The sequence below is a fragment of the Cladophialophora yegresii genome (genome assembly GCF_000585515.1).
Source record: "Cladophialophora yegresii CBS 114405 chromosome Unknown aczIN-supercont1.4, whole genome shotgun sequence".
Classification (NCBI taxonomy): Eukaryota; Fungi; Ascomycota; class Eurotiomycetes; order Chaetothyriales; family Herpotrichiellaceae; genus Cladophialophora; species Cladophialophora yegresii.
In genome coordinates this window covers 2,887,186-2,911,464 of record NW_006913048.1, presented here as the reverse complement: position 1 = coordinate 2,911,464, position 24,279 = coordinate 2,887,186, and the positions used below count along the sequence as shown (strand labels likewise).

The window sequence follows — 24,279 nt, the reverse complement described above, 5'->3', positions numbered from 1 at the left end:
ATGAAAGGGAGAAGGTCTGAAACGCCCGCGTCCTGGTATCTGTCACGTGGTGGATTGGGGTTGATGGGTCAATAACACCATGGTCGCACGCTAGGGGGACAATTTCATGATTGTCCAGTCCAGGTCCAACGGGATATGACTGATCGGTTAGAAGAATTCTGCCGCATCAAAGTCCCGGTACCGTCTCCGCAAGTTGCATTGTGCTTCGGACTTCTCGGTAATGGGACTGCCCTCGCCCCCGCCGTTATACCACCCTTCCTGAAATGGTCGCTCTTCCCTTACAAGGCCGTGCTCGCGATCGAACACGTCGACGTGCATCAAGCCTTGTCCACCTGGCTCCACGCTCTGTCGCCAGCCATATGCGACGCTCGGGTTCTCCAGGAGAGCGACGATTTCATCACCACGCAACAGGCAGCCGTGGTCGCCTAGTCGACTCAGAAAGGAATGATACACCTTGGCGATGGCGAGGTGGCTGTCGTCCTTGATGATTGCGTTGTTGGCCCAGAGAATGACTTGCGCCAGGGTCAGAAAGTGGATGAATGGGATGACTCCGAGGATGGAGCCTGCATATTTCCACTTCACCTTGAGCACCTGCGCGGCATACGGCATTTCGTCGCTGATGGCATACCGCCTGGACATAAGATTCGAGCCATCCATGAATGCGATTGCCCCCATCGTGAAGGTTGAGATACGTGCAGCCATATCGGTGTCAGTCGGTTGATGGCCGAAGCTAACCTGGGACCAATTCGTGTAGACCGCGTATTCTGCGGTGCCGTTGAAGACAGGAGGGACCTCGCTCCATCCCAGGCTTCCGGCCAACATTCTGCCCACATCGTCATAGATCAAGAAGTCATCGCTCAAGTGAGAGTTCCTATCATCTCCAACTTGAGGCACCGTATTGCTGCAGACAAAGAAAGAGCCTTCTGGGATTGTATAGCCCATGTCATTCTCACCAGGCAAAGTGGCTGCTTGGAAAGCCTGCATGTCGACGCATCGGTCCCCGCATGTCGAGTTCAGCTTGGACATGACTATGAGACCAGCGGGTCCAGCCAGGGATGGCATTGTCTGGTTGACATCGTGCTCGCCGTCGTGGTAGATGATGTACGAGAGGTCACCATACTGCCCTTCCTTGACAATATACCCAGTGCAATACGCTTGGGACTCGATCCACCGACTCGACACAACGTTCTGATTCGGATCATCCGCTTTCTGATCCTGAAAATAGTAGAGGGTGTAACCAGCCGAGTCGGAGAGGTAGCCTAGTGCAGACTCCGACTCAGCGGTGATGACCGACGGCTCAATGGTCACGCCTCGTGATCCCCATGCCTGGACTTGAGCTAGGTCGTATCCATAGAACCCGTCGGACAATGCATTCAAGTCCACCATGCTGATATTGCCGGTGCGCACGAAGAGGGTCGAATCCGAATCTTCCAAATTATAGTTCAGGCCGATAATACCGACCAGAACAGTGATAGCCACGTCTAATCGATGGTTAGCCGTGGACGGTGAAACGAGGACAAGGGGGATTGAAAGGAAAGAGGGCCCTAGAATGGACGAAATAGACCCCCACATGAACTTACGGACAAGGAGCCATGCGAAACAGATAATCTGCGTTCTCGATGGCAAATACTTGTACCTGTTATTGCCCGCTTTCCACAGAAGCTTCGTCACATTCATCAAGCTGTCGCAGCCCATGACGAGGTCGAAGGTCTCTAGGGGCCGATAACATATCGCCAGAATCCGCCATCTCAACAACTTGGCGTAACTTCGCAACGATGCCGCTAGGTTCACACCGAGCAGGAGGGTCACGCCTGTTACCAAGGCATTGAATATCCTCCGCTCGCGCACGCTGATTGCGTCCTTTCCGCCGTAGGCGTACAAAACACCGAAGTAAGCCAGGCAAAGGGCAACCGTATACAAGAATTCACCGATCGTCAATCGCCATAGCCGTTGGCGTTGCCTTTTCTGGCTATACTGTCGCTGACTGCTTGGATCAAGGCCGCGCTTCTCTAACAATTCGTGCAGTGAAGGGTCGAAAGAACTTTGAAGCCGATGCTTCAACGCGCCCAGAGACGAGTGCCTCTTTCCGTCACGCAGTTGCTCCGTGGGCCGCGCCTGCGACTGGGGCAAGGGTTCCGTATCTGAGTGTTAAATTGAGTCAGCAGTCTCAGTGCGCAACGTGACACAGTACTTACTGGAACGAGGTTGGGCGACAGCACTGATGGACGACACTTCAGTCTGTGCTCTTGTAGGAGGGGATGGCGGAGGGGATATCGCGGTCGAAGGAACGTCCGCGGCTTGCGTGACGCTGGTAGGAATGTCGCCGTCAGGCTCATGTACATGGGCGTGACTTGGCAGATCGGTATCCTCCTCGTCTCTTGTCGAGACACGGATATAGTTTGGTGGTGCTTCGGTGGCCATGTTTACACGGCTGCAACCGTCGTCAATGGTGCCTTGTCAACACGGAAGCTTATGGTGCATATGAAGCGCAGCGGAGCCTCAGCGGTTATTATATTCCGGAGAACTCTAAGGGAACGCTCCTTAGGCAGCCTTGACTCCACCTACGTATTCCTGGGTATCGAATGCGGCTCAATATGAAGCCATGCTAGACCCGAACCCGAATAGCCCACCTATCAGAGGAACGCGCATGGCGCAACAGGCAGCTAGTGACGATGTGAAGGGGCAATGCGGGAATAATGGACCGGCTCGAACGAAGTCATGGTGTGGACCATGAATATGCGCCGTTTCAGATCGAGGTTGGGGTCCGGGTACTGGGAGGCCTTAAATCCGCTGACAACCCTGCAAGATCGATGCGGTAGCCCCCTCCGTACGAGTGATTATCGTCGCGGCCACACGGTTAGTCATGGCCTGGACGAGGCGACGTCCAATGTGAAGGGAGAGATCGACAGCAGCCCATGGCAAAATTAGCGACACACGAGACATTTGGTGCTTGATAGAGCCAAGTTCACGACAGTTCGGATGCGTTCTCGGCTAAATAGCGTGTCGTCCCAGACTCGTTCTCAATTGTGGAACTGTGACGAAGAAGGACTCTTGATGAAGCCACATAAACAATGTTTTCGTACTGAGTACGCAGACACTCCAGCAAGACAAGCATCGACGCATTGCGCACCGTAGTAAATTCGGGCTATCGTTCATCAGGTAAGCTTCAAATAAAGTACAGCCGCCGGCGTCGGATAATGTCTGAGAGATGGGAACTGGAAGACAGGACCATTTCAGGAAACGTGGCAGCCCAAACGGCACCGGCGAAGGCCCGTGCCAGGGGCTCGACGGTGTGATCTCTGATCACTAGCTGAATGTAGAAATGACTTCTTTCTGCGGGTGTGGCGGGTCATGTGGATGAGTAATAAACAGGATCCATGCTCCAAAATCAAGCCCCACCTCAAAGTGCGCTGACTCAGTGTACCTTTTACCGTTGCAGTCACCAAATGTTAACCCAAGGTATGAGTGGCGGCGCCCTCTTTTGCTCATGGGAACGTTGCTAAGCTGTTTGCCCCGTGTCCCACGCTTTTGAAAATATCTCCTGTGCATGGTTGTATTGGCTGTGTACAGTGGCCGAGACCACAAAGCGTGTTTCATTAGGCGCATTCAAGGGTACACTGTTGTAAAAGCAGTTGTGAAGGATACCTGAAGTTCGCCGCGCTGGCCAACGCGAAGTAGTGCTGTACTGTACGGGGCTTGGTGCCAGAGGCGGCCCGGTCGTCGACCAAATCGATTAATCTGAGCATTTGCGCTCTTCGCATCGTCATGTTTGCCACGTCTAGATCCAAGCAGCCCGATGCAATCCTTGTTAATACGCGGGTTACCTGAGGATGAACAAAGAGACCGCCTCCAGCTACTCAGCACGTATAAAAATCTGCCTTCCGGCGCACTGAGACCCGACCCGTCAGGGCCAGCGGCGTTAGCCCCCACGTCTCAAGTAGGGACAGTGGCGGCGGTATCCCCTGCCATCACTGTTGGCGGCAAATAGCCGCGTGCCATGCTGCATACCCGTCTGGCCAAGAGGTCATAAGTTGCCAAAGTCGAGCCCCAAACAAATCCATGTTTCCGCTAAGGCAAGGATGAGGCGGACCACCCTTGTGATACAGGACTGCACATGGAGTAGGGCGTAGAGATACCGACATCTCGAGAGTATTCACCCAGAACTCGTCACCAGCAGATGGGGCCTGCCGTCGGGTCCTGACTTCATGCGTTTCCGGAGGCCGTCTTTGGGAAATGCTCTTGGAGTGACCGATAGTGCAACCGCGGCGCACGTCCCTGTATTGTTCAAATCCCCCGTCGTGGATGACCTGTTCTATTCAATTCTCCCCGCCACAGATTTGAGAGTCAAAGGGGCCATCGGACAAGGCGCTCCACGAAACACGAGCTGGATCAAGACCAGTCTCTTTGGGAAGTTCTCAGGTGGACGTTTGAAGATGGTGACATTCAGCCCTTCTGCTTGTCATCGCCGGCACTGGTTGCCTTCTCATTCGTCCGATCCGCCGCCTCCTCGAGATTGAAGCCCAGATTCGACCACTCGTCCTTGGCCATAAGGCCTTTCTCCATACGGCATCCCAGGTACTCTTTGGCCAGTAATCTGCATTCCTCGTTGTTCTTTCCAGGCGGGTTCTGTCTCCTCAAGCAGCGCAGGTAGGACGAGATGATGTGCTTGCATTCCGCATCATGATCGAGTGGAAAAGAGCCGCGTTCGGGAGGTGTGGGCTTATAATTTGACGCACCACCTGCAAGCAGGTTAGAACGAGTATCGCTGTCGGGAGAAGGATGACGAAGAGCAGGTATCTCGTCTTCACCACGCAGGCCTTTAGGGTTAGGGTGGCTTACCTCCTGGAGCCCCAAAACCAGACATCGGATCTCTGAATTGGAAGACAGAAAGTCTACTTCCAGTTTCCAGACATTGGGGTGAACTGTGTAGCAAGAGAAGGATGTTGTCGTGTGCGCAGAAGTCGCAGTCGGAAAGTGAGACCAAGCCCAAGTAGCTCCACAAAATTAGCCACGTGGTTGGCTAAAAGCCCCAAGGCGAAATATCACCTAGCCTACTCGATAGCTACGAAGTGACAGGTTCGATGTAGATATCTGGTCCCGAATGAGAGATAAGCTGCTTCTCAGAGCAGCTGTACGACATCTATCAGCTATAAACGGATAGGATACTACGCTAGGTGCCCCAGGTAAGCACAACACAGTTTCTCGCACACGGTGGCAGAGTATCGTTTCTCGAACGCATTTTCCAGTCACGCTTCTCGGCGAAAGGCACTATAGTGGTGTTAGAAACACTGTTCAAAGTAGAAGGCAGGCATCTTGGGAGTTGAGTAATCAACAAGATCAGTTCTCCAAGGTGATGTATATTCCACATAAGGATTCAGCAAGAACACAGCGAAAATACATGAGATCATCAGGGTAACGAAATTGCGCTGAAAAGTGATCGCGTACCTTCTTTTGAAAACATCTCACTGAGCGTACAGTACGCCCAGATTTACCTGTCAGCAGGTGTGGTCAGCGAAGGTCTTGGCGGCCGAGGTCGACGAAAACAAGCGTCACACAAACATCTATTTCAGGCTGTCAGCGAGAAGTCAGCAAAGGACCTCGACGTAGAGGGTAGACATACCTCATTAAATCAGAATTTTCAGTGTAATGCGTTCATTTCCGAGCGAGAGCTCGGTTCAAACAGTGTGAATAGTGTTCATCATGAGATGCAGAAAGAGAGCGGGGAGTGGTATTGAGATGTACCTAACGCAGCGCCGTCAGTAAAGATCTCACACTTTACACATATTCGGGAAATCATTTTTGAGCGGTCAATCAGCTGACGAGTTCTCAACAAGTGTCGCGAGCCCCAACATCCACAAGATTGTACGTCTTGTTTTTACAGATGGAAGGCACCGCGCACGCAGTCTGTCCGCCCGTTCGTTCAAGTCTTCGTCATGGTAGGAAAGGAAGGAAGTTGAGCAGAGGGTGTATGGACGGTACCTGCGCAGGATCTGGTCAGCTTTGACAGTTCGCAAACAGTGTGGTAAGAGGCCGAAGGACGAGATAGACGATCAGACAAGGCTGAAACTTGTATGAGACAGATTCCACATGGTAATTTAAGTCTGAGGAATGCCTTTCGTGTCGTGGAGTCATCACTGAATGGGCGGTAGAGGAATGAAAGGTTCTGATCTGGAAAGGCCGTACCTTTTAGTGACTTGTCTTCCGGGTGCTCTGCGGCACAGGGACCTTAGCAGCGATGCTCATTCTGAATACAAGTTAGTGTCTTCCACCTCAGGTGTGCAACTAGGAAGCAAGTGTGGACGAGGGGTGGTCAGCGTAATTCTAGAGTTATGTTGATCCTCAGAGGAATTCCTCGGAGTTGGATTGCATGTGTTCATCATTCCAAGGTGTGAAAATCGAGGAGCACTCACCATAGCAATGCAAGGTAGTGTAGGGACGCTGCAACCTCACACGCGCTGTCGGTTGGCAAAGGCGGATAACTTTGCAGAGGACGAACTTTCGAATTTGGAGAAGCTCGAAAAACATTCCTCCACGACGCCAAGCCTAAAAACACTAGCGCGCCGGTACGGTGAAGTATCAGACAGGAGCTTAAACGCAAGTTAGACGCAATACTGTGTACACTGTACTCTGCATGCTTCTCTTCCACACTTCTGCTTGCTCATCAACCAGCAGCTGCACTATGTCGCCTCTGTTCCCAACAGGGTCAGCACCAGCGCCGAAAGTGAATATATCCGTGGGGGAACTCCCAGGATACGTTTCATCTTCTCAAGCGCCGACCAAGAGACCTCCATGGCACACTATTCGCGAGGTATCATATGGCAGGTCTGCGACTATCATGCTACCGGATGACTTGCACCGCATTATTTGGGATAGCGTCATGGCAGATACGTCAAGACCAAAGTATGCAAAGGTCATCATGAAGCTTGAAGACGTGCTCAAAGGAGACTTCTTCAATGAATACATAAAGAAAGGTAGGACTCATTCTACGCCTTCAAGGACACAAGGGATCAACAAGGCGCCCACAGCGGTACCCGCAGACTCTGATGGGTGTCTCCACTCAGGAAATATTCTCATGATCTCTGAGGGAGAACCGGGCGTTGACGACACCTTCTCACTAAATGAGGGTAAGGAAAGCCCGGAGTTGATCCCCGATCAGCTGGCCTCAGGATAAAATCCTGATAGGGCTAGAGACTGACGCTGCGGTACAGGAATATTGAGTATAGAACTTTCGAAAGCCTCCTATGAGCGAGCCGGCCTGCAGGGTGTACCCGTGTCGTCTTCCAGCGGTAGAAAGCACGTCAAATCAAGATATCGTAAGACTTTGGTTTTGCCTTCCAACACTCCTGGAGGTCTCTTTAATTGGAGCAGTCAGCTGCCTTGTTTCAGCATCCATTATCTTTTCGTCATGTGCTGACTTTTAAATCAGTTGTGGAGGTCAACCTTCGCCTTCCCTCAATGTTACGCGGGAAGCAAGGATTCGATCGCCTGGTTTGGGCTGCACAGCATACTCTGAACAGGAGTCTAAACTGGCTCTTCCTGGATCTGGATGCAGGTACTGGCATGCGCTTGTAGGGTACACACTCTTTCCTCGGTTCTAATAGGGTATAGATCTCGACAAAACCACTTCAGGGCCTTTGAGTGCACATCATCCAGCTGTGCAAATGTTGACGTATTCTGTTCAAGAGCTTTCGGACGTCTTGACTCCCTCAATACGTGCTACTTTCCCTGGCCACTGCCCGGCTCTGTCCCAGGAAGAAACTCAAGAGTCAATACATGAAATTCTGGAATACCTCGACATGGCCGCGCTTGCTTCGCCACGATTACAGGCTACAGACCAAACCGACTCTTTCATCAGTCGTTATGCTGTGCCTGATGCCTCAGACAGCTCCAATTCAGTCAAAGTTATGACATTCAACGGCCTCATAAGCTCGCGGTGGATCTTAGAATTGGTATGCTCAATCATGTGAGTGTAGCCACTACTTTCCCGAAAGTGTTTGCAGTCATCGCTGTAATCCTAAAGACATGAACGTTACTGAGTTGAAGCCGACAGCAAGAACTCGCGAGTTAGAAACCTTCAGTCCCTTGCCATACAACAGCATTGGCTCGCGATCAGTGTCTCCTCGTTCAAGACGCAAGCCCTTCACCAGATCGATGGATACACTATCCTACTCCAGCCTCATCGCAATAATCGAGTAGGTCAAGATGCCAGGCCTAGTGGTGGTATTCCGACAAAGACAGGAGGAGACGAAGTAGAGATGGTTGATCAAGGCCGAGACGACCCGGATACTGGTGGCATAGTTACCCCAGATGTTGGCACATCCAGCAGAACACAGCAACTCCCGAATGTCATTTCGCCCCGGTCAGGGTTCCAGCGCTTTCTCTGTGCTGAGTATTTGGATAGCTTGGCTTAGCCCGTTGAGCTTATGACACAAACTGTCATGAAACAGCAGAATAACTCCGGAACTTCAATTCGGAAGAGCCGTGTGGAGCATCCTGCGAGCCACACTAAGACCCCGAACCGATTCGGGGATACTTCACCGCTGCCAACCACTGCCGAGAATTTTTGTAGGGGTTTGCCCTATCACCTCCGAAGCCCATCCAACTGGAGATCCAGCGCCTGGACTGCCTGGACTGCCTGGACTTCAGTTCACCCACTTTCGGCGAAGCTGTTCTGAGTATTCTTCACCCAGCAACGAGAACCAAAGCGCAATTTGACTGGTCACATCTCTCGCCTCATTACGGGGGATCTCATAATGCTCTATAGCCGATGGTCCCGACGTTCCTTGGGCGGATCCTTTGACGAAAAGAGAGGAATTTGCGAATGACACAGTCAAGCGCAGGGCATTCAACTGGAGCATGTTCGCCTTATTTCACACAATCCACCAGGGACTTACCACGATGTCCGTGTAGTGTCTCTTCAAATCGGACATGCTTCTCCGGTTTGGAGTAGGGCTGATAAGGAACACTCCTCATATCGATTGGAGGATGCCGTCTGTCGATATTCGTCGGAAGAGGCTCATCATATCAAGTGCCAGACAGAACAAACCGACGGTTATAGTTTGTACTGTGCTGCGAGTCTCTACATGCCTGCCCATGTTCTGTGCAGCACAGAATATTGTCATTGAAGGGCATGTGGTCACTCTATATAGTCAACCGTCAATATTTACTAGGGCAGGCGGTAATGGAGGGTTGTTAGGTGAACGGTCACCCTCGCAATAGCGAGGAGAGGTGCCAGAGCATACTTTGCTGACCCCTTCCATAGCACACAAAGCCGTTAGAGCTGTGTAGAAGACATGCTTCATTTGAACGCTTTGAGATCACAATGACCACCGCCTCCAATACTGGTCGTTTGGGAGCAATATGGATGCCCATTTCGACATAGCTAACAGAGAATACTTAGGCAGACTTGACAGGGAAGGATAGTCATTGTCCAGCTTCAGTAGATTGTGCGGCGGTAGAGGCCAACCGCCGTGTAAAAAAGGTGCAAAACAGGCCGTCGAAAAGCTTGTGGAATCACATTGTTGGATTGGGGGCGTCGGCCCCGTTCATTTCATCATGCTTAAGAGGATGCTCGGGGCATACACAACAGGACAGGATGGCCTTTGTCCAAAGTCAGTAGCTTTTGCGGCGGTCGAAGTCAAGCGCTGTGCGAATTTAGGAACAGGCCGTCAAAAATCTTGAGCAATCACATCGTTGAGTTAAAAGCGTCCACCCTGTTTATTCCAACATGCTTAACTGATGATACTCACGGCATACGCAACAGGGTAGGATGGCCTTTGTCCACTGTGAGCAGATTGTGCGGCGGTAGAAGTCAAGCGCCGTATGGATTTGGAGACAGGTCGTCAAAAAGCTTGAGAAATCGCACCGTTGAACAGGGGCGTCCACCCCGTTAAACAAGCGCCTTCAACGCCAAGAGCCACAGCTGCACACAAATCATATCTGCTGCACCGCACCAAAGTACTTCATCTCCTGTCGCTTGATCCACCGTTGGCGCTAACACCACGCTAAACAGAACCCCTTCAAACTTGGCACGATGGCCATTTCCGTCTCCATTACGGGGACTTGTATCGTTCTCTCATCCACCCTCCTTCTCGCCACCTTTGTCGGCTTCACACTGTTCGCCAAGATGGAGGACTTCCAGTCTGAGACGGACAGCGACTACACCAGTTACTGGAGAGACTGGGTGAGTTCTGGACCTTTCCTCACTTGAGCCTCACATTTCTATGGGACTTTCACAACCCCCCCCACCTGAACCCCATGAAGATAGCTGATGATGAACATTACACGACAAACCATTGGGCATGAATCATGAAAGATGAAACAACCAAACTAACATTTCAAATCCCAGTTCATCTCCTCCCGAGGCAACGAGTACTTCTGCGAAATCGACGAAGAGTACATCACGGACCGGTTCAACCTGACGGGCCTGAACACCGAGGTGCACTACTACCAACACGCGCTGGACCTGATCACCGACGTCTTCGACCTGGACTGCGAGGACGACATGCGCGAGACGATCGAGAAGTCCGCCCGCCACCTCTACGGCCTGGTGCACGCGCGCTACATCGTCACGACCCGCGGCCTCGCCAAGATGGTCGAGAAGTTCAAAAAGTCCGACTTTGGCCGCTGCCCGCGCGTCATCTGCGAGAGTCACCCCCTGTTGCCGTTCGGTCCCAGTGACAATCCGGGCCTGAAGACGGTGAAGCTCTACTGCGCCAAGTGCGAGGACATTTACAATCCGAAATCCAGCCGCCACGCCAGCATCGACGGCGCCTACTTTGGCTCCTCGTTCCACAACATCCTGTTCCAGGTCTACCCTGCCTTGGTCCCGGTCAAGTCGCGCCGCCGCTACGAGCCCAAGGTCTTCGGCTTCAAGGTCCACCACGCGGCCGCGTTGGCGAGGTGGCAGGATATCGTGCGCCGGAACCAGCGCAAGAGACTTGAGGAGGCCGGCGTCGTGGCGGAAGGTCAGCAGTTGTTCATTGAGGACGCTGAGAGCAGTGATGGGGCCGTCGACGATCGCGCCGTAGACATGGAGGATGACGAGGCCGACGCTACCGTCGCTGCCGGTGGCGAGGTCGAAGGTGTGGGATTGCAAGGTGGCGCGGGTCCGGCAGCCTCTGGCCATGCCGCCGCCTAGTCATTGCAGCCACGGGATGATCATCGGGCACAGATACAGCGGGTGATGAGACCACGGGAGTACGGCGCAACGACACATGACACGAACGGAGTAACATGGCTGGAAGGGGTGAAATACCGGCGTTTGCGGCAAGGTACTGGTGCTTGTTCAATGGCGGGCGTCCTGGCGTTGAGTTCCGCACGGGAACAGGAGAAGACGCCCATAACGCGCAAGCAGAGATCGAACGTACTGTAGCTACGAGCCCGCAATGGGAACAGGCAAGAGCCTCGAAATGGTGAATACAAGCGGGTGTGCAGCTCAAGCAGAATGACAATGTCTCGAAACCATTCATGGGATTGTCTGGAGGGATTTCAACCTAGGCCTCGTAGACGTGCCTAGCGACAGCCAGGAGATTCTTTTCTCTGGCGTCTTCGTAGGAGTCTTCGCCGGCGCAGGCTTCTTGGCCGGTGAAGCGTGGGTCAGGGTCTGGGTCGACTTCTAATCTCGCCGTCTCCTCTTGCCCTTTCTCCCAGTATCCTCCTGCACCTCATTATTCTCCTCGTCCGTGCCCTTCTTCAAGTCCTCGAGCTGCAGCCCCCACGCCTCGGCGTCGATCCAATCCTCCCCATCCGACAGCTCGCCTACATGGCCCTCGGTTTTGGCCCACTGCCACACTTTGTCGCGCATTCTCTTCGCTTTGATGAGTTTGGCCAGCACGGCTTCGTAACCACGTACGCTTTCCTCCTGTTTTTGAATGTACATCATCAGCAGGCGGCGAGTCTCCATCAGCTCGTCGACGGGGATGCCTAGGCGGAGGAGGTTGCGTGGGGCGCGATGGTTCGCTGCCAGTATCGGAGGTAGGAGGAATAACGGATCGGGATGTAAGAGATAGGAATCGACAGAGGTGGTCGAGTGGGGTGATAGAGGAGGGGTTGCTGTGTTCGAATTGTTGGTCTCGGCAGCCAGGGCTCTGGTTATCCTTCTTGTCGGTTGGGGTTGAGTCTCGTCCTCGGATGCCGCTTCACCTCCTTGCTCTTGTCCTGCGCCGTCCGCTTCTATTGCCATCGGTGCTTCGCGTGTTTCTCCAGGATCATCCTTATCGCTCTGCGGAATTTTGGTCTTGCTCTCCGGAAGGACTGTCTCCCCATCTTTGTGTACGCCATTCGTAGTGGATTCCTTGTCAACGGGTTCATGCTCCTCCTGAGCCGGTTGATTTGTCCCTGCCTCGCTTGCCTTTTCAACATGCTCGCTGGCGTTTTCTCCAATGCCTGCGTCTGAGTCCATAGGCACAGGACGCGCTGGGTCCTCCTTTTGGTCGGGCTTCGCGTAGTCATGACCATTGATGCCGTTTCGTGAGATCTCATTCTCATGGTCTCGTTTTCGCTTCTTGCCCGCTTGCTGTGCAGGATTCCTAGGTTTGGGCTCGAACAAGTCCCAGTCGTCAGCACCTTCGGTGCTTTCCAGAGGTATCCAAGACTCGTCTCCCATAAATTGTCTGCTTAGGTTTTTGGCTCGCCATAAATTTACCCTTTCTTGACGCAGCTTGTCTTCGGTTGATCTGACCATATCTGGAAGGGCAGGATCGAGAAAGGGTAGGGACAAAGTAGGGTGGGTCGCGAGCTCGGAGGGATGCTTCAGCGGGCACAGAAGTTCTGGAAGCACGGATTAGCGATTAGCCCTCAGCCGGAGAGGACAAGCTAAGTACCTTCGAGACGGACCCCAGCATAAGGGTTCTCCTCCCCGGCATCAGCATCTGCCTCTGCGTCACTTTCATCGTCGTCTAGTTCATCGCCGTCTTCGTTGATGCGTATCGGGTTGCGTTGGAGGATGTAGCGCGTGTAGCCAGCATGTTCGATTTTCTATCTTCGCGGTTAGCCTTCGGGCTCGAACCCCCACCATCTGCTGATGAGACGACATACTTGTTTATGGCCTTCTGGACCATGGGCATAAGGCAGAGCGCCCGCATGCACGTAAATGGCTCCGCGGGCTAATTTGTGGCCTCTGTTTGTAGCAGCAGAAATGGCTTGGTCGGTAGGAGCTACGGTGTGGAGACAGGATTAGCATGAGACTCAAGGCGTTGCTTGCGCATAGAACTTGTGCGATAGATTACCTTCTTTTTCGCGTCGCACAGCTCGTTTAAGCGCTGCGATTGTCTCTGCGATCTCGACATGCTGGGGAGGCATGGTGGACGTTGAGATTGTCCAGGGACGGGCTGACGGGACAGGATGGGTGTAGAGGCAGGATCAGGGCGCGACGCGGTGGACAAGATGGCGAGCGAAGACCAAAACTGAGGTGTGAGAAGCAGATTCAAAGTCTCTTCACACTCATCGTAGCGAGTGAATTCTAATGCTCTACTCATAGAAGGGTGACTTGAGTCGAGGAGAGCCGCAGGGTTGCTTCCACCTCGCTCTCACTCCTCCTCCGATGGCGCACACGCCCAACGTAGCCAATCACGACATGTCTATCACACCCCTGCCGCGGCATACCTGCCATCACGGGTGATCAGCGGCCCATGACGCAATCCCGAAATTTATCGCTTTTCTCCATCGGAAGCCGTGCCTGAGCATAGCAATACGATTGCTCCCACGCGCCGGGGCTTCCATTGTGTCTGCTCTGCGCAGTCAGCATATCGCCTACCCCATACCACCCATCATTCTTCACGCCTTCTTGCGATCCTTCTGCTTGGTCAGGGAGCGAGTTACCGGCCTCGCCTCCTTCTGCGCGTAGATCTCGGCCGTGAATGGGCTGAGTCGAGTCAGCAGTTGTACGGACTGAGGGCGAGACACTTACTCTTCAAATTGCAGTGCACCGAGGTACATCACAAACACCTCCAATGTGAGAATCAGCCCAGCAACACGACCATACCACAAGGCAGTCCCCAAGAAGGAGAGGGTGCTGCCCCAGTACATGGGTGCGCCTGTGACATTGAAAGGGAACCCCTCTACCTTCTCATCCATGAGGATGCCGAAGTAGTCGCCCAGGTACGTGCCAGTGACGCCCAAGGCCCACATACTCGTCAACACCAGGACATTGCCACTTAGGAACAAGACGGCACCTAATGCTGGTTGGTGCAACGGCTGGTAGAATGGCTGGTCTTCCAATGCAGACTTGTAGAGCGAGTCCCGAATCACGCCAATGCTGAAGATGGTGAGTGCCAATGCGTAGCAGCCGTAGTAAGGCGACCCAAATGCTCTGGTTAAAAAGTGAGTTTTGTGCTCTGTCTCCGTTAGCACAAGCGCGTCATTCGTCGTCGTCGTCGTAGTTCTTGCCTCGTCGAGCCACGATGCTACAAAAGTTAGTATGAATCGAGAGGCTCTGAATACGAATGCCAAGAGACTCACTTCCAGAAAATGGGATTGAACGCGATTGCCGCTGCGGCAACTGTCCCATCGCATCAGTGGTGCTAAGTTTGGCAACGTTTTCTCGAGACTTACTGTAGAGGGACTGCTGGGAAGTGTCGAGGAACCCGGTTTTCTCTCGCCCGGTGAGGCCTGCAAAGACGTTTTGTATTTTCTCCATCTTGCAATATGGCTCTCTTTGACGTCTATCAGGGAGAAAGCATTAGGAAGAGAAAATGCCAGCAAAGCAGGTCGGAAAGGAACTACTCGGCAGTACGGAGTAGTATGCGGGCATGTCCTTGGCAGTCCACGGCAGTCGAATCGATAATGACGACTGCTTGCGTGCAGCATGCTTTTGCTCGCCCGTAGTACCCCAGCGTCTACGGAGGACCATAGACAAAAGTCGTCCGCCTACTTTCTGCGTGTTCATGAACTTGTGGAGCGAGGGTTGCAATTCTTATCGCTGAATCTCGCCATAGATGGCTGTATCTAACAAATGTTCCGTGTGATGCTCCGTCCGTGCCTCAGTTCCCGATGCCTCGATTCGTGCCGCTTTATTCGCTCTACTGTGTGCTTGGGACTATCTCTTAGGACCCCTGCTTGAATGACCCAGAACGGTGGATGGTGAATCCCCTCTTCGTCCACTGCACTCTGAAGCTCGCATACACAGTATAAAACACGCCTCGACAGAGCTCCTAGTTACCCCAACGACCAACACTCTTTTGGGCCTTGCACTAGCAAGACGTCGCGACCTCGAAACTATTCGACCCATCCGCCCTGCAGCAATTCGGATTATTCGTCAAGCTACAACTGACCCTAAAGCTGCAGTAACGATTAGTTACCATTAATTGACCGACGTGGGAAGCTTTAAACCACCGGAAAGGCAAAACCTACAAAATCCCACCATCGTTGCAGCAGCTTCCACTCTGGCTCGCAATGACCTTCAAGCCCCTGTTGAAAAAGCTCTGCGCGACGTTGAATGTGGAAACGGCACTGAACTCGGCCTCGGCATGGCATTCGCCAACGTTGCCCACTTTGACGACGTTGAGGTTGCCCGTGCAGTCGGGGTTCTGCCAGAGTTCGACGGTAAGGGTATCGCGTTTGTCCAGTAGCGGGCTGATCCTAGCTGGGCTCGTTTTGGCATTGGCGGGCAGGGCGGCTGCGGGGGCGGCGATCAAAGCGAGAGTGCAGAGAAATGGTAAGATAGTCATGGTTGGCTGGAAATGCGTCTGCTTCTCGTCCTTGCAGTATGGATCGGCCCGAGCTCTGCGGGTGCTGAGACTCAGGTTGACGAGCCGGCCGAGAAAGGAAGATCGAGACAAGATCAAGGGGAATTGCTGCAGCGCCCAGAGCATTCGACACGATCTGCGCGACCTTCTTATACCTTCTATACCCCGTCCGTTCCTTGCTCCCTACAATGCAACGAACGGGTAATGGCCTCCTCTATCCGCAGAATCGCCGCGCCTATTGTGGAGGAGCAGCAAAGTCGGCAATCCCAGCTGCGGGCACACGTGGACTTCCCGAACTCGCCGCTGCCATTTCCAGCCTGGTGTCGCACGGAAAGATGACGTTGTCGTTGATCCGCCTTCAGACATCAGAAAAGCTTCTTCCAACCGCTTCAAGGGGCACAATGCCGAGGTGGATACATCTGTACGCGGACAGGGCGTCGCACAACAAAAGGTCCGACCCGCCATATAATAGTGGTGGGGAATGAGCGAACACTGCGGGATGAGGTCCCACTATGTATAAGCTTACCACATTCAAGATATATACACTAAAAGCTGACACCGCAGTCGTCGCGCTGTACGAAGTTCGTAGTTGGACCTCGGAATTCCCAATCTGGACTATATACTTGACCAACTGGGCTGGGTCCGTTCTTGAACTTTGTAAGCCTTCCTCCAGCTTGCTGATGTGGCCCAGCTGTAAATCGTTGACCACCTATACACCGTGTGTATGCTCGTACTCGTACGCGACACGGGTCATGATCATTACGCCATGGACGATCTTTGGTCTCACCCTTGCGGCTCGGATCAACGGGCGTAGGAGAAGTTGCGGAGTTTATTATCGCGGCCAGGATCTGCCACAGTGCACACGTGCAACTTAGCCAACCACCTCCAGTCTTGACCACTCGTATCTTACTCGAATGGCACCAGCTTGCGCACGGATCATATCCAGATCAGCTCGCGGATTGACATCGTCCAGCAACGGCGAGCGGAACGCCTTGGCCGTCTCCAAGGGACTGAGCGAGACACGCCTCTCAAGCAGCCAGAAGCCGTAGAAGATGGGCGTGATGAGGAGGAGCATTCCGAATGTCCAAGCAATACCAAGGCTTCCGTAGACCCAGTCGGTCTGGTAAACTGTGAGGTTGCGCGTTTCGACGGTCGCAGTGGAGATATTGAAAGGCAGGACACTGGCAAGACTCGCGTTGTAATCTCCATAGTTCGGACTGCTGGTGTTCGTGTTGGTCCCGGGCGGTTTGTTCTTGCCCACCCATCTGCCGGAGGCAGGGTCTTGGGCCGCAGCGAGGGCCATGCGGAAAGCCAGTTCCCGCATCCCGCTGAGGACGTCTTCGGTTGGATCATGGAACGCCACGTCGATCATGGCCCTCGGAGATACTACATCTCCGAGGGTCTTCAGATAGGCCGTGCCAAACAAGCCGGACCGGGTGTAAGTGTATCCGGCGGCCCCGGCATAGCTGACGTTGACATACGTTGCGTAAAGCTCTGCCACGGTTGACGCATAGCCCAGCCAAGTGGTGCCGCTACCTGACCCATAAATGGCTGGCTCGTAAATATCCAAGAATTCCAAGACTTCATCCTCGAGCATCTGTCCTTGCAACTTGATCGTGGAGTTGCTGATGACAACGGGGTAGAAAACGGTGGCTGGTCGAAGAACACATCGGCGATGAAACCCTACCGTGACGGGAGTGTCTTCAACCATTGTGGCTGGTCGGCCATCTTTGACGTGGAAATCCACAGTCAGACGGCTGTTACGCCATACTTGATAATAACTGTTAGGTACATAGGTGGGGTTGCCGTTGCTGCCAGGGACAGTGTCGTGTGACAGTCCAAAGGAGATATTGAATGCGTTGAACTGTGCTGCTGGGTAGTCGTCATAGAAATCTTTAGCGAATGTCCAGTTGTATGGCGACATCGAACAGGTGGCGACCAGACCTGCTGCAGCAACTGCTCCAGAGCAGGAGCCAGCACAAGTCGAGTTGACAGTCATTGTCGAGCGTGCCTGGAATTGCTGCAGGACGGAGGCAAATGTAGGGTTCAGGACGGCGGAATCGGTGACGCGGCCGGTAAAGGTGCTGGTGAACTCGCTGGGAAGTTCAGGCGCGATATTCAAGTGGCTCGTGGCTGTTTGCTGGCGCTGTGTGGGGACTGCCCGGCTGGCCTTCTGCAGAAAGGTGCCCTGTACAGCCATGGCTGTCACAGCTACACAAGCCACGACTATGCGGCTGATCCTTCGGTGTCGCAAGGAGAGCAGTACGGCTGCGACGATATCTCCCCCCACCTGCCACCGGTCATCGATCTGGGACATTGACCCGCCTCTGATACAGAACAGCCAAAAGTCGACCTGAACACCTTGCCCATGTATGTAAGCGACCGCCGGACCCAAGGCAGCAGCTATCAGAGACAGATACACAGACGGTTGAACGGGCCATGATGAGATATCGTCACCGTTAGAGATATGCAAGACAATCGCCGTCAGGACAGACAGGGCAATAATCGTCACGAACAGCAATATGGCCGTGTATGAGATCTTGTGTCCGCGGGCTGAAGTATTCTCACCATTGGTTACTTTTGTTGCTGAGCCTGGATCAGTTGTTATCCTGCATATCAAGGTCAGCTCTGCATACTGTTCCGGGACACCGGAGTCCATTGACGGTACCTCTCGCCTCTGTTCAAGAAGGACGTGGTCTCCATCGCGTGCCAGTGCTGAAGCATCAAGCCTGCTGATCGGAGCTCGGACTGGGCCAAGGTACTTACAAACAAAGACGGTCCCAGCAGGGGCTCTCACCCTCCAAGACCAGGAAAACGATCTATAGCTATACAAAGAGCCTCATGCGGTATCATGTTCATATGATCTGTTTGTTTGAGTGATCTTGGCTTAGAGCTTGGGTCAAGAATTAATATCACACCTATCGTCAAATTGGTACGTACGATTCCTGCCTAAGTGTCTTTTGATAGTCCCACCCAAATGTAGCACCTGCAGTATTGGGGATAGTGTACCGGCCGAGCCACTGCAGGGGCCTATTTTCATCAAGGAAGGCAGCGTGGGTGTTTGCCGTCATCCGATGCTTGCAGAATCGATACGGAGTGGACACGGCCGAGCGAAATGGGGTTGCACAATAGGGACGGAATAGGGCTGAATCCGAAACTGGGTTTGTGACTGCTGTGTACACAGTACTCCGTATTGCCAGGTATTTGGTTATCCTCTGACGAATGGGGCCATCTAGCGCCGGGCAGATTCCGCGAGAGTTCACCATATCGTGTACTCAAAGAGCACATGGGCTGCGGCTCGGCCAGCGCATCTAGCCGGATCAATGCTGCGCTGTTCCAATCCTGGAGCCTGGCCACCATGTGTACGGGCAACGTCTGGAAGGGAAATTTCTCTCGGATGTGGATGCAACACAGACAAGATCGAGCGTACTCCATAGCATGTTTGGAAATTGTCATCGTACTCAGGTCACAGCTGTTCTGTGGTACTGTACACAGTCCAGATGACTGTTGCTCGGGTTGCAAATGCCGGGGCTTCTTGCTTAGAAAGCTCGACTAGTACGTAAGCAGGATCCTGCAGATCACGAAGAGGGTGGAGGGGGCCGGGAAAGCGTGCAGAGCTCTCCATGCAGTCTCAGTACCTAGCTCAGATATCGTTCTTCTGAGGCTCTCTGGTGCACTGACCTCCACTGTTCGCTTTCAAGCTACTAGCGGAGGCTGTACCTAGGGCTCTTTCGCGAAGGTTTTGTGCGCAGATTCTCGTCCCCCGTGCCCCGGATCAGCGGTAGCCTTGGATTGGTTCAGAAGAAGGGGAAGATGCAGGCTGCAAATCGGCAGCTTCTCATCGTATCGCACATGCAATGCTTGTCGATACTCCCGTGGTGAAAGCTCTCGACCATCCTTGAGGGGGACTTTTCTTACTTGCAACAGCATTGTGACCGGGATCAACGAGGCTGAATAAACGGCATTGTCATGCTTCAATCCACCGCATTTCTCCACGTTGGTCCTTAGATGACTCTGCAAGGAAGGGTGCAAGATGTTCTTCCATGATTCTTGCTGGATTGGGTGCCAACCACTAGTTCCTTGGGGTGTTTAGCGATCTGCAGCAGTCCGGCCGGTGTGACAACCATCCTCGAGCCGCTTCTGCACGAGGTCTTTGCCGACTGAATTGCCGGATGTATTTCAACTGAAGGCGTCACCTTGCGTCTTCCCATCATAGTCACAGTAGCTACATTGTAGCCCCTTCAGACTTTAACTAGCAGATTGCCTTGCTTGTCGACTTTGACACGTTTCCCACCGGGCAATACTTTTAGTGTTTGTCCAAAGTACGCATCAACCACGTTCAGATGCACACCAATCCATTCGTTCTTCTTGTTTGGTAAGATTCGGTAGGCCAACGTCTGCTTGCTGAGGGGAGCCAAATTTATTGCGCACGCTTTTGGACCACTAAACGCAAAGTCTTCGCTTGCCTCCATGGACGCGTTGAAGGTGAGGAAGTGCATGCTCGAATTCTCAACGGTGAAAGACAACTTGTATGCTCCCGCGTTGATCGCTCCCGGGCCGGGTGCTGAAGCAGTCAGTATAACCCTGGGTTCGGCCATTGGTGCGACATGACGAGCTGCTTCGAGCACTGTGGTATTGACTTCTTCCGAATCTTCTCTACGCCAAGCGATCTCCAGTTCCAAATCGACGGCAACGGTATGTCGATCTCCAAGGACCATTTTCTGTAAAGTGAGGTCAAAGTCGAATATCTCGGTATGGTCAGGCAGGATCACCGTCGATATGATCTCCCTGCCAGTTTGCTCTGCGGCTCCCCCTGCAGCGCCTGATTCTTCTTTTGATCGAATTATACCAGTACCCGAAGAACAAACTGCCCCTCCCACAACTTTGGTGGCTTTCAGGAGAATTGCTTCGATCACGAGACGTTCTGCCGCAAAAGAATAGAGGCTAGCTGCTACTGAGTACAAATGTCTCAGGCCCGCTGGGGTGGCAGTCTCCGAGCTTGGTTGGGGCGCATCGAAGAAATTTGGCCAAGAATCTATGTCTAAGCGCGGAGTGAAGTCGTAGTTGGCTTCAAAAGGACGAACTACTCCAACGTCAACCGTGATCGCCTTAGCGACGGTTGTTTCCTGCTCGGAAACTAGACGGTAAGTGGCCGTAAGTTCAACTTCGTGGTCGACTGCGATGGTGATTCCCATGATACGTATGGAGGCGGACGCTTTGTCAGAAGACAAGATTGTGCCCATTTCGCGAGATGGCAATGTGAGGATCCCCAGTGCTGAACGTGTTGCTGGAGCAGTATCTGCACCGTCTCCAGTCCAGCTGATTCGCGTCGCTCCTTCAATGGGGCCGATCAGCCGCGCCTCGAGCACAACCAACACATCCTCGGCCTCTTCATTGGTGATGTCAAAGTCGATTGTGATGGACTCATTAGTGTAATAGGACCTTCTCAAACCAGGCGCTTCCAGCTTCAGTTTGGGTGGTTTGGGCTGTATGTGGATTGTGTTGAACCCATTCGACTCGTGTCCTAAAGTTCGAGGAATTGGCATACCTTCTTTTGTCTCCCACCACTGCGCAACAGTGTGGGAGAAGTTGGAGCACGTGGCAGCAAGACTGAATTTCTCGTCGTGGAGTATAAGTGTGATGGAAGCAACGGTCGCGTCTCCTGGCTCTCGTGGGATGACACGTATTTTGAAAATCTTTGTATGGCTCGACGGAATGGACAGATTAGCATTGCCTGCTAGGAGAGCGATTGCAATGGTAGATGACCTTTTGGTCCCGGAAAACGACATTGATGAAGTTTCGTCCAAGCCGACGTTCACGAAGTGAGCAGTCGAGGCGCTGCTCTCGACCTCACCGTCCTCGCCATCTTCGGCGGTCAGGTAGATGGATTTCAGACTGCCTTCGAAAATGACTTTAACCTCAGAGAGGCGGATCGCAGGAAGTCCGCTCTGCGCTCGAGACTGTATAGCCAACTGGCAGTCCAGTGCCTCCCCAACGAACACATCGTGGGTTGAAAAAGTGAATGTGGCTGTCAATGGTGACAAAGCTTCATCAACGTCTACCGCAATAGACAAGCTGCCATTTTCCAGGCTGTAAGGCGCCAGTGCTTGCCGTAGATCATAGTTTGTGTTCGGCTTGCGGTCAAAGACCTCATTCGTTAATTCCCATAGCAGCCGGACTAACAACTCACCGTTCTGCACGCGAGTCAGGGTATCAAGAAGCGCCCAGCCAAGCCCTTGAAGAAGCTTCCACCATCCTGCCTTTCTCCAGTGCTGGCTAAACCACAGCTCTTGCAACGTTGATGCGGCTGCTGCCCATGAATGGATTTCAATCTGCTGAAAGGCAATTTGAAGTCCGAGTATATCAGTCTTGCGAAGTTGGCCTCGATGCCGAAAACAGGCAATAGCGTTTTCCAGCGTCGTCGTAATTTCTTTGGCATAATCGTGCCCCGGACTGCCATCACCCGGCACCTCACGATATGGCTCGAGAGCAAGGTATGTGTCGTAAAGCTGGGCCTTGCTAGCAACAATGGACGCGGGGGAGCGACCCGGTGGCTGGCGGTCTTCCTCTGGAATTTGTAATGCCCATTTTCGGCGAGCCAGAATAGAGTTCTTTGCGATCTCAAGCCAATATCCCTGGTGATGTAACTGTTCCCACGGATTCGACCTCTCGTCCGCAGGTAGTAGCCTCTTTGCACTGACGTAGATCGGAAGCAGTCCAGGCGTATTTGGAATCTTGACATTCAAGAGAGGATACTTTGACCTAGATAGGAGGTCCGCCATGATCTTCGCCCAGGCGAATTGCCACGCCTCCCATCCGTAGTTGGCTGTTCCCTTACCTCTCCGGTTGACCAAATCAGCTGTCCGATCACGATGAGTGATCCAAGATCTGACCGCTGTTGTCCCCTGGTCTGTCCACAGTAGACAGCGGAGCGTGCGAAACGCTATGATATCGGCTAACAACCTGGCTTCGTTGAAGCGCGGGCTCCATGCAGGAATGCCATCTATAATCTCAGGAGCGAACAAACTATCATACGCAGTCTCGTAGTTTCGACAAGCGGCGTCCATTTCTTGCCGGAACTCGGCAAATACGCCAAGTTTGAATTCATATCGGACATTCCAACCTTGTAAAGACAATATGTTGGAGGTCCCTGGTTGGACTGTGGGCTGAGGAATTGCGCTTCGATTGCGCTTGCGCCGAGCGTGTTTAGACAGATCGCGGTAGTATTCTATACACAGTGGATGAAGTGCTGAAAGGACGTTAATGACAAATGCCACGACCTGGGCGGACGAAGAATTATGAGCAAGAAAATAGAGGCTTCTGGAGTCGAGGGCAGTCGCACGTCGGATGGTGGCGAGACGATCCTCAAGTTCGGGGACGCTGATATTGCCATCCCCTAATAGCACCACGACATGCTTGGTCTTGTAACTTGTCGAAGACAGCACATTCCGTACATTGTTGATCTCTGACTTCAACCTGTTGTCCTGAAGGGGACTCGTGTTCGGGTCGGACCCGAGTGTGAAGAAGCTCAGAAAAGCGCAGGGTAGTCGTGTCTGGTGTTTGGTGATCCATAAAGGCGATACGATGCCGTCAGGGTACAACGGTGAGCTAGGCGTCAATGGTGACAAAGGAGAGTGTAACACCAACGGGGGCGGTGGACTTCCGTTTGCATCAACGGCCGACAAGCGAGGGGAATGGGGAGGAGGCGGTGCTTTGCGAGGCGGAAAAGTGAAGACCTACACGTTTTGTCAGCGCTTCAGTCTTTGGCCAGGCGGGGAGCTTGAGGGTGCGCTGACCTACCCGTCCAACAGTCGCAATCTTGAAGACTTTGGCATTCCGTAAGGCAAAAGCTTGGGAGTGCCATGGAACGTCCGAGGCATCCTGGTCGCAGAAGGATTGGAGGACTTGTTCTGCCAGAGACCCACCCACAACGGGAGCGTCGACCTTGATCCTGAATCCGCCTTCATGCAAGAAGTCATATGTATTTCTTGACACGTCTGGCTCGATCGGGCTCCTCGTGTTCAGTCCGGAAAGAAGCAACAGTGGCAGGTTATGACCGACGTAGTCTTGTGGGAATCGGTCCATGACTGCCCGGCATCGTTGCTCCCTGATAGCATCAGGCGCAAGAGGAACACAAGAGGATCCCGAGGTTGGGCGAGGCGGGAGAGTCTCTCACGGAATCTTGGAACGTGCATGGTAAGATAGGAAGTCGAAGTGGTGGAAATGGCTGGTGTCCATGGCATCGGGTAACTTTCCCCATCTGAGCCAATGACCTGGGCTCCAGTCTCGCCTTACCAGTTGTTCACCCTGAACTCACCCAGAACTGAATCTTGGGTTGCTTCAAGAATTTTATTTTGTGACTCTTCCTCATTTTCCTATGACAGCGGATACAGTATCAGTACATGTGATCCTTCTCAAGCTACAGGACCCAATAAGCATGCGCCATTTCCGTGAAGAATCCAGATCCGTTCATACCAAGCTATGCACATCCTGCGGCTTCTGAAGCCTCTGCTAAGCAAAGACTAGGGCAGCTGTTCCGGACGGCTCGCGGAGAGGGAGCTCGGCTTCCGGCATGCCAAATGATAGCGTCAGC

At 53.1% G+C, this 24,279-nt stretch overlaps 9 protein-coding genes across 9 annotated transcripts; 2 read left to right on the top strand and 7 right to left on the bottom strand.

Annotated features, from left to right (window-relative positions):
* Positions 1–147: 147 nt before the first annotated feature.
* Positions 148–2,421, bottom strand: A1O7_06401 (uncharacterized protein; the record flags this gene model as incomplete). Its single annotated transcript, XM_007760403.1, has 3 exons — positions 148–1,481; positions 1,581–2,141; positions 2,196–2,421. 3 exons carry the CDS (start codon positions 2,419–2,421, stop codon positions 148–150), a joined length of 2,121 nt encoding a protein of 706 aa, XP_007758593.1.
* Positions 2,422–4,443: 2,022 nt separating this feature from the next.
* On the bottom strand, positions 4,444–4,864 carry A1O7_06400 (uncharacterized protein; the record flags this gene model as incomplete). Its single annotated transcript, XM_007760402.1, has 2 exons — positions 4,444–4,739; positions 4,840–4,864. The coding sequence occupies 2 exons, from the start codon at positions 4,862–4,864 to the stop codon at positions 4,444–4,446; spliced, it is 321 nt and encodes a 106-aa protein (XP_007758592.1).
* Positions 4,865–6,679: 1,815 nt separating this feature from the next.
* On the top strand, positions 6,680–7,572 carry A1O7_06399 (uncharacterized protein; the record flags this gene model as incomplete). The annotated part of the gene is made up of 3 exons (XM_007760401.1): positions 6,680–7,124; positions 7,209–7,313; positions 7,427–7,572. The coding sequence occupies 3 exons, from the start codon at positions 6,680–6,682 to the stop codon at positions 7,570–7,572; spliced, it is 696 nt and encodes a 231-aa protein (XP_007758591.1).
* A 2,461-nt stretch (positions 7,573–10,033) lies between these two features.
* Positions 10,034–11,140, top strand: A1O7_06398 (uncharacterized protein; the record flags this gene model as incomplete). The annotated part of the gene is made up of 2 exons (XM_007760400.1): positions 10,034–10,183; positions 10,349–11,140. 2 exons carry the CDS (start codon positions 10,034–10,036, stop codon positions 11,138–11,140), a joined length of 942 nt encoding a protein of 313 aa, XP_007758590.1.
* A 477-nt stretch (positions 11,141–11,617) lies between these two features.
* Positions 11,618–13,302, bottom strand: A1O7_06397 (uncharacterized protein; the record flags this gene model as incomplete). Its single annotated transcript, XM_007760399.1, has 4 exons — positions 11,618–12,771; positions 12,825–12,978; positions 13,039–13,157; positions 13,230–13,302. The coding sequence occupies 4 exons, from the start codon at positions 13,300–13,302 to the stop codon at positions 11,618–11,620; spliced, it is 1,500 nt and encodes a 499-aa protein (XP_007758589.1).
* A 474-nt stretch (positions 13,303–13,776) lies between these two features.
* Positions 13,777–14,638, bottom strand: A1O7_06396 (methylene-fatty-acyl-phospholipid synthase; the record flags this gene model as incomplete). The annotated part of the gene is made up of 4 exons (XM_007760398.1): positions 13,777–13,864; positions 13,910–14,383; positions 14,461–14,500; positions 14,554–14,638. The coding sequence occupies 4 exons, from the start codon at positions 14,636–14,638 to the stop codon at positions 13,777–13,779; spliced, it is 687 nt and encodes a 228-aa protein (XP_007758588.1).
* A 709-nt stretch (positions 14,639–15,347) lies between these two features.
* Positions 15,348–15,668, bottom strand: A1O7_06395 (uncharacterized protein; the record flags this gene model as incomplete). The annotated part of the gene is made up of 1 exon (XM_007760397.1): positions 15,348–15,668. The coding sequence occupies one exon, from the start codon at positions 15,666–15,668 to the stop codon at positions 15,348–15,350; it is 321 nt and encodes a 106-aa protein (XP_007758587.1).
* Positions 15,669–16,557: 889 nt separating this feature from the next.
* Positions 16,558–17,886, bottom strand: A1O7_06394 (uncharacterized protein; the record flags this gene model as incomplete). The annotated part of the gene is made up of 1 exon (XM_007760396.1): positions 16,558–17,886. The coding sequence occupies one exon, from the start codon at positions 17,884–17,886 to the stop codon at positions 16,558–16,560; it is 1,329 nt and encodes a 442-aa protein (XP_007758586.1).
* Positions 17,887–19,927: 2,041 nt separating this feature from the next.
* Positions 19,928–23,771, bottom strand: A1O7_06393 (uncharacterized protein; the record flags this gene model as incomplete). Its single annotated transcript, XM_007760395.1, has 2 exons — positions 19,928–23,422; positions 23,487–23,771. The coding sequence occupies 2 exons, from the start codon at positions 23,769–23,771 to the stop codon at positions 19,928–19,930; spliced, it is 3,780 nt and encodes a 1,259-aa protein (XP_007758585.1).
* Between the last annotated feature and the right edge of the window lie 508 nt (positions 23,772–24,279).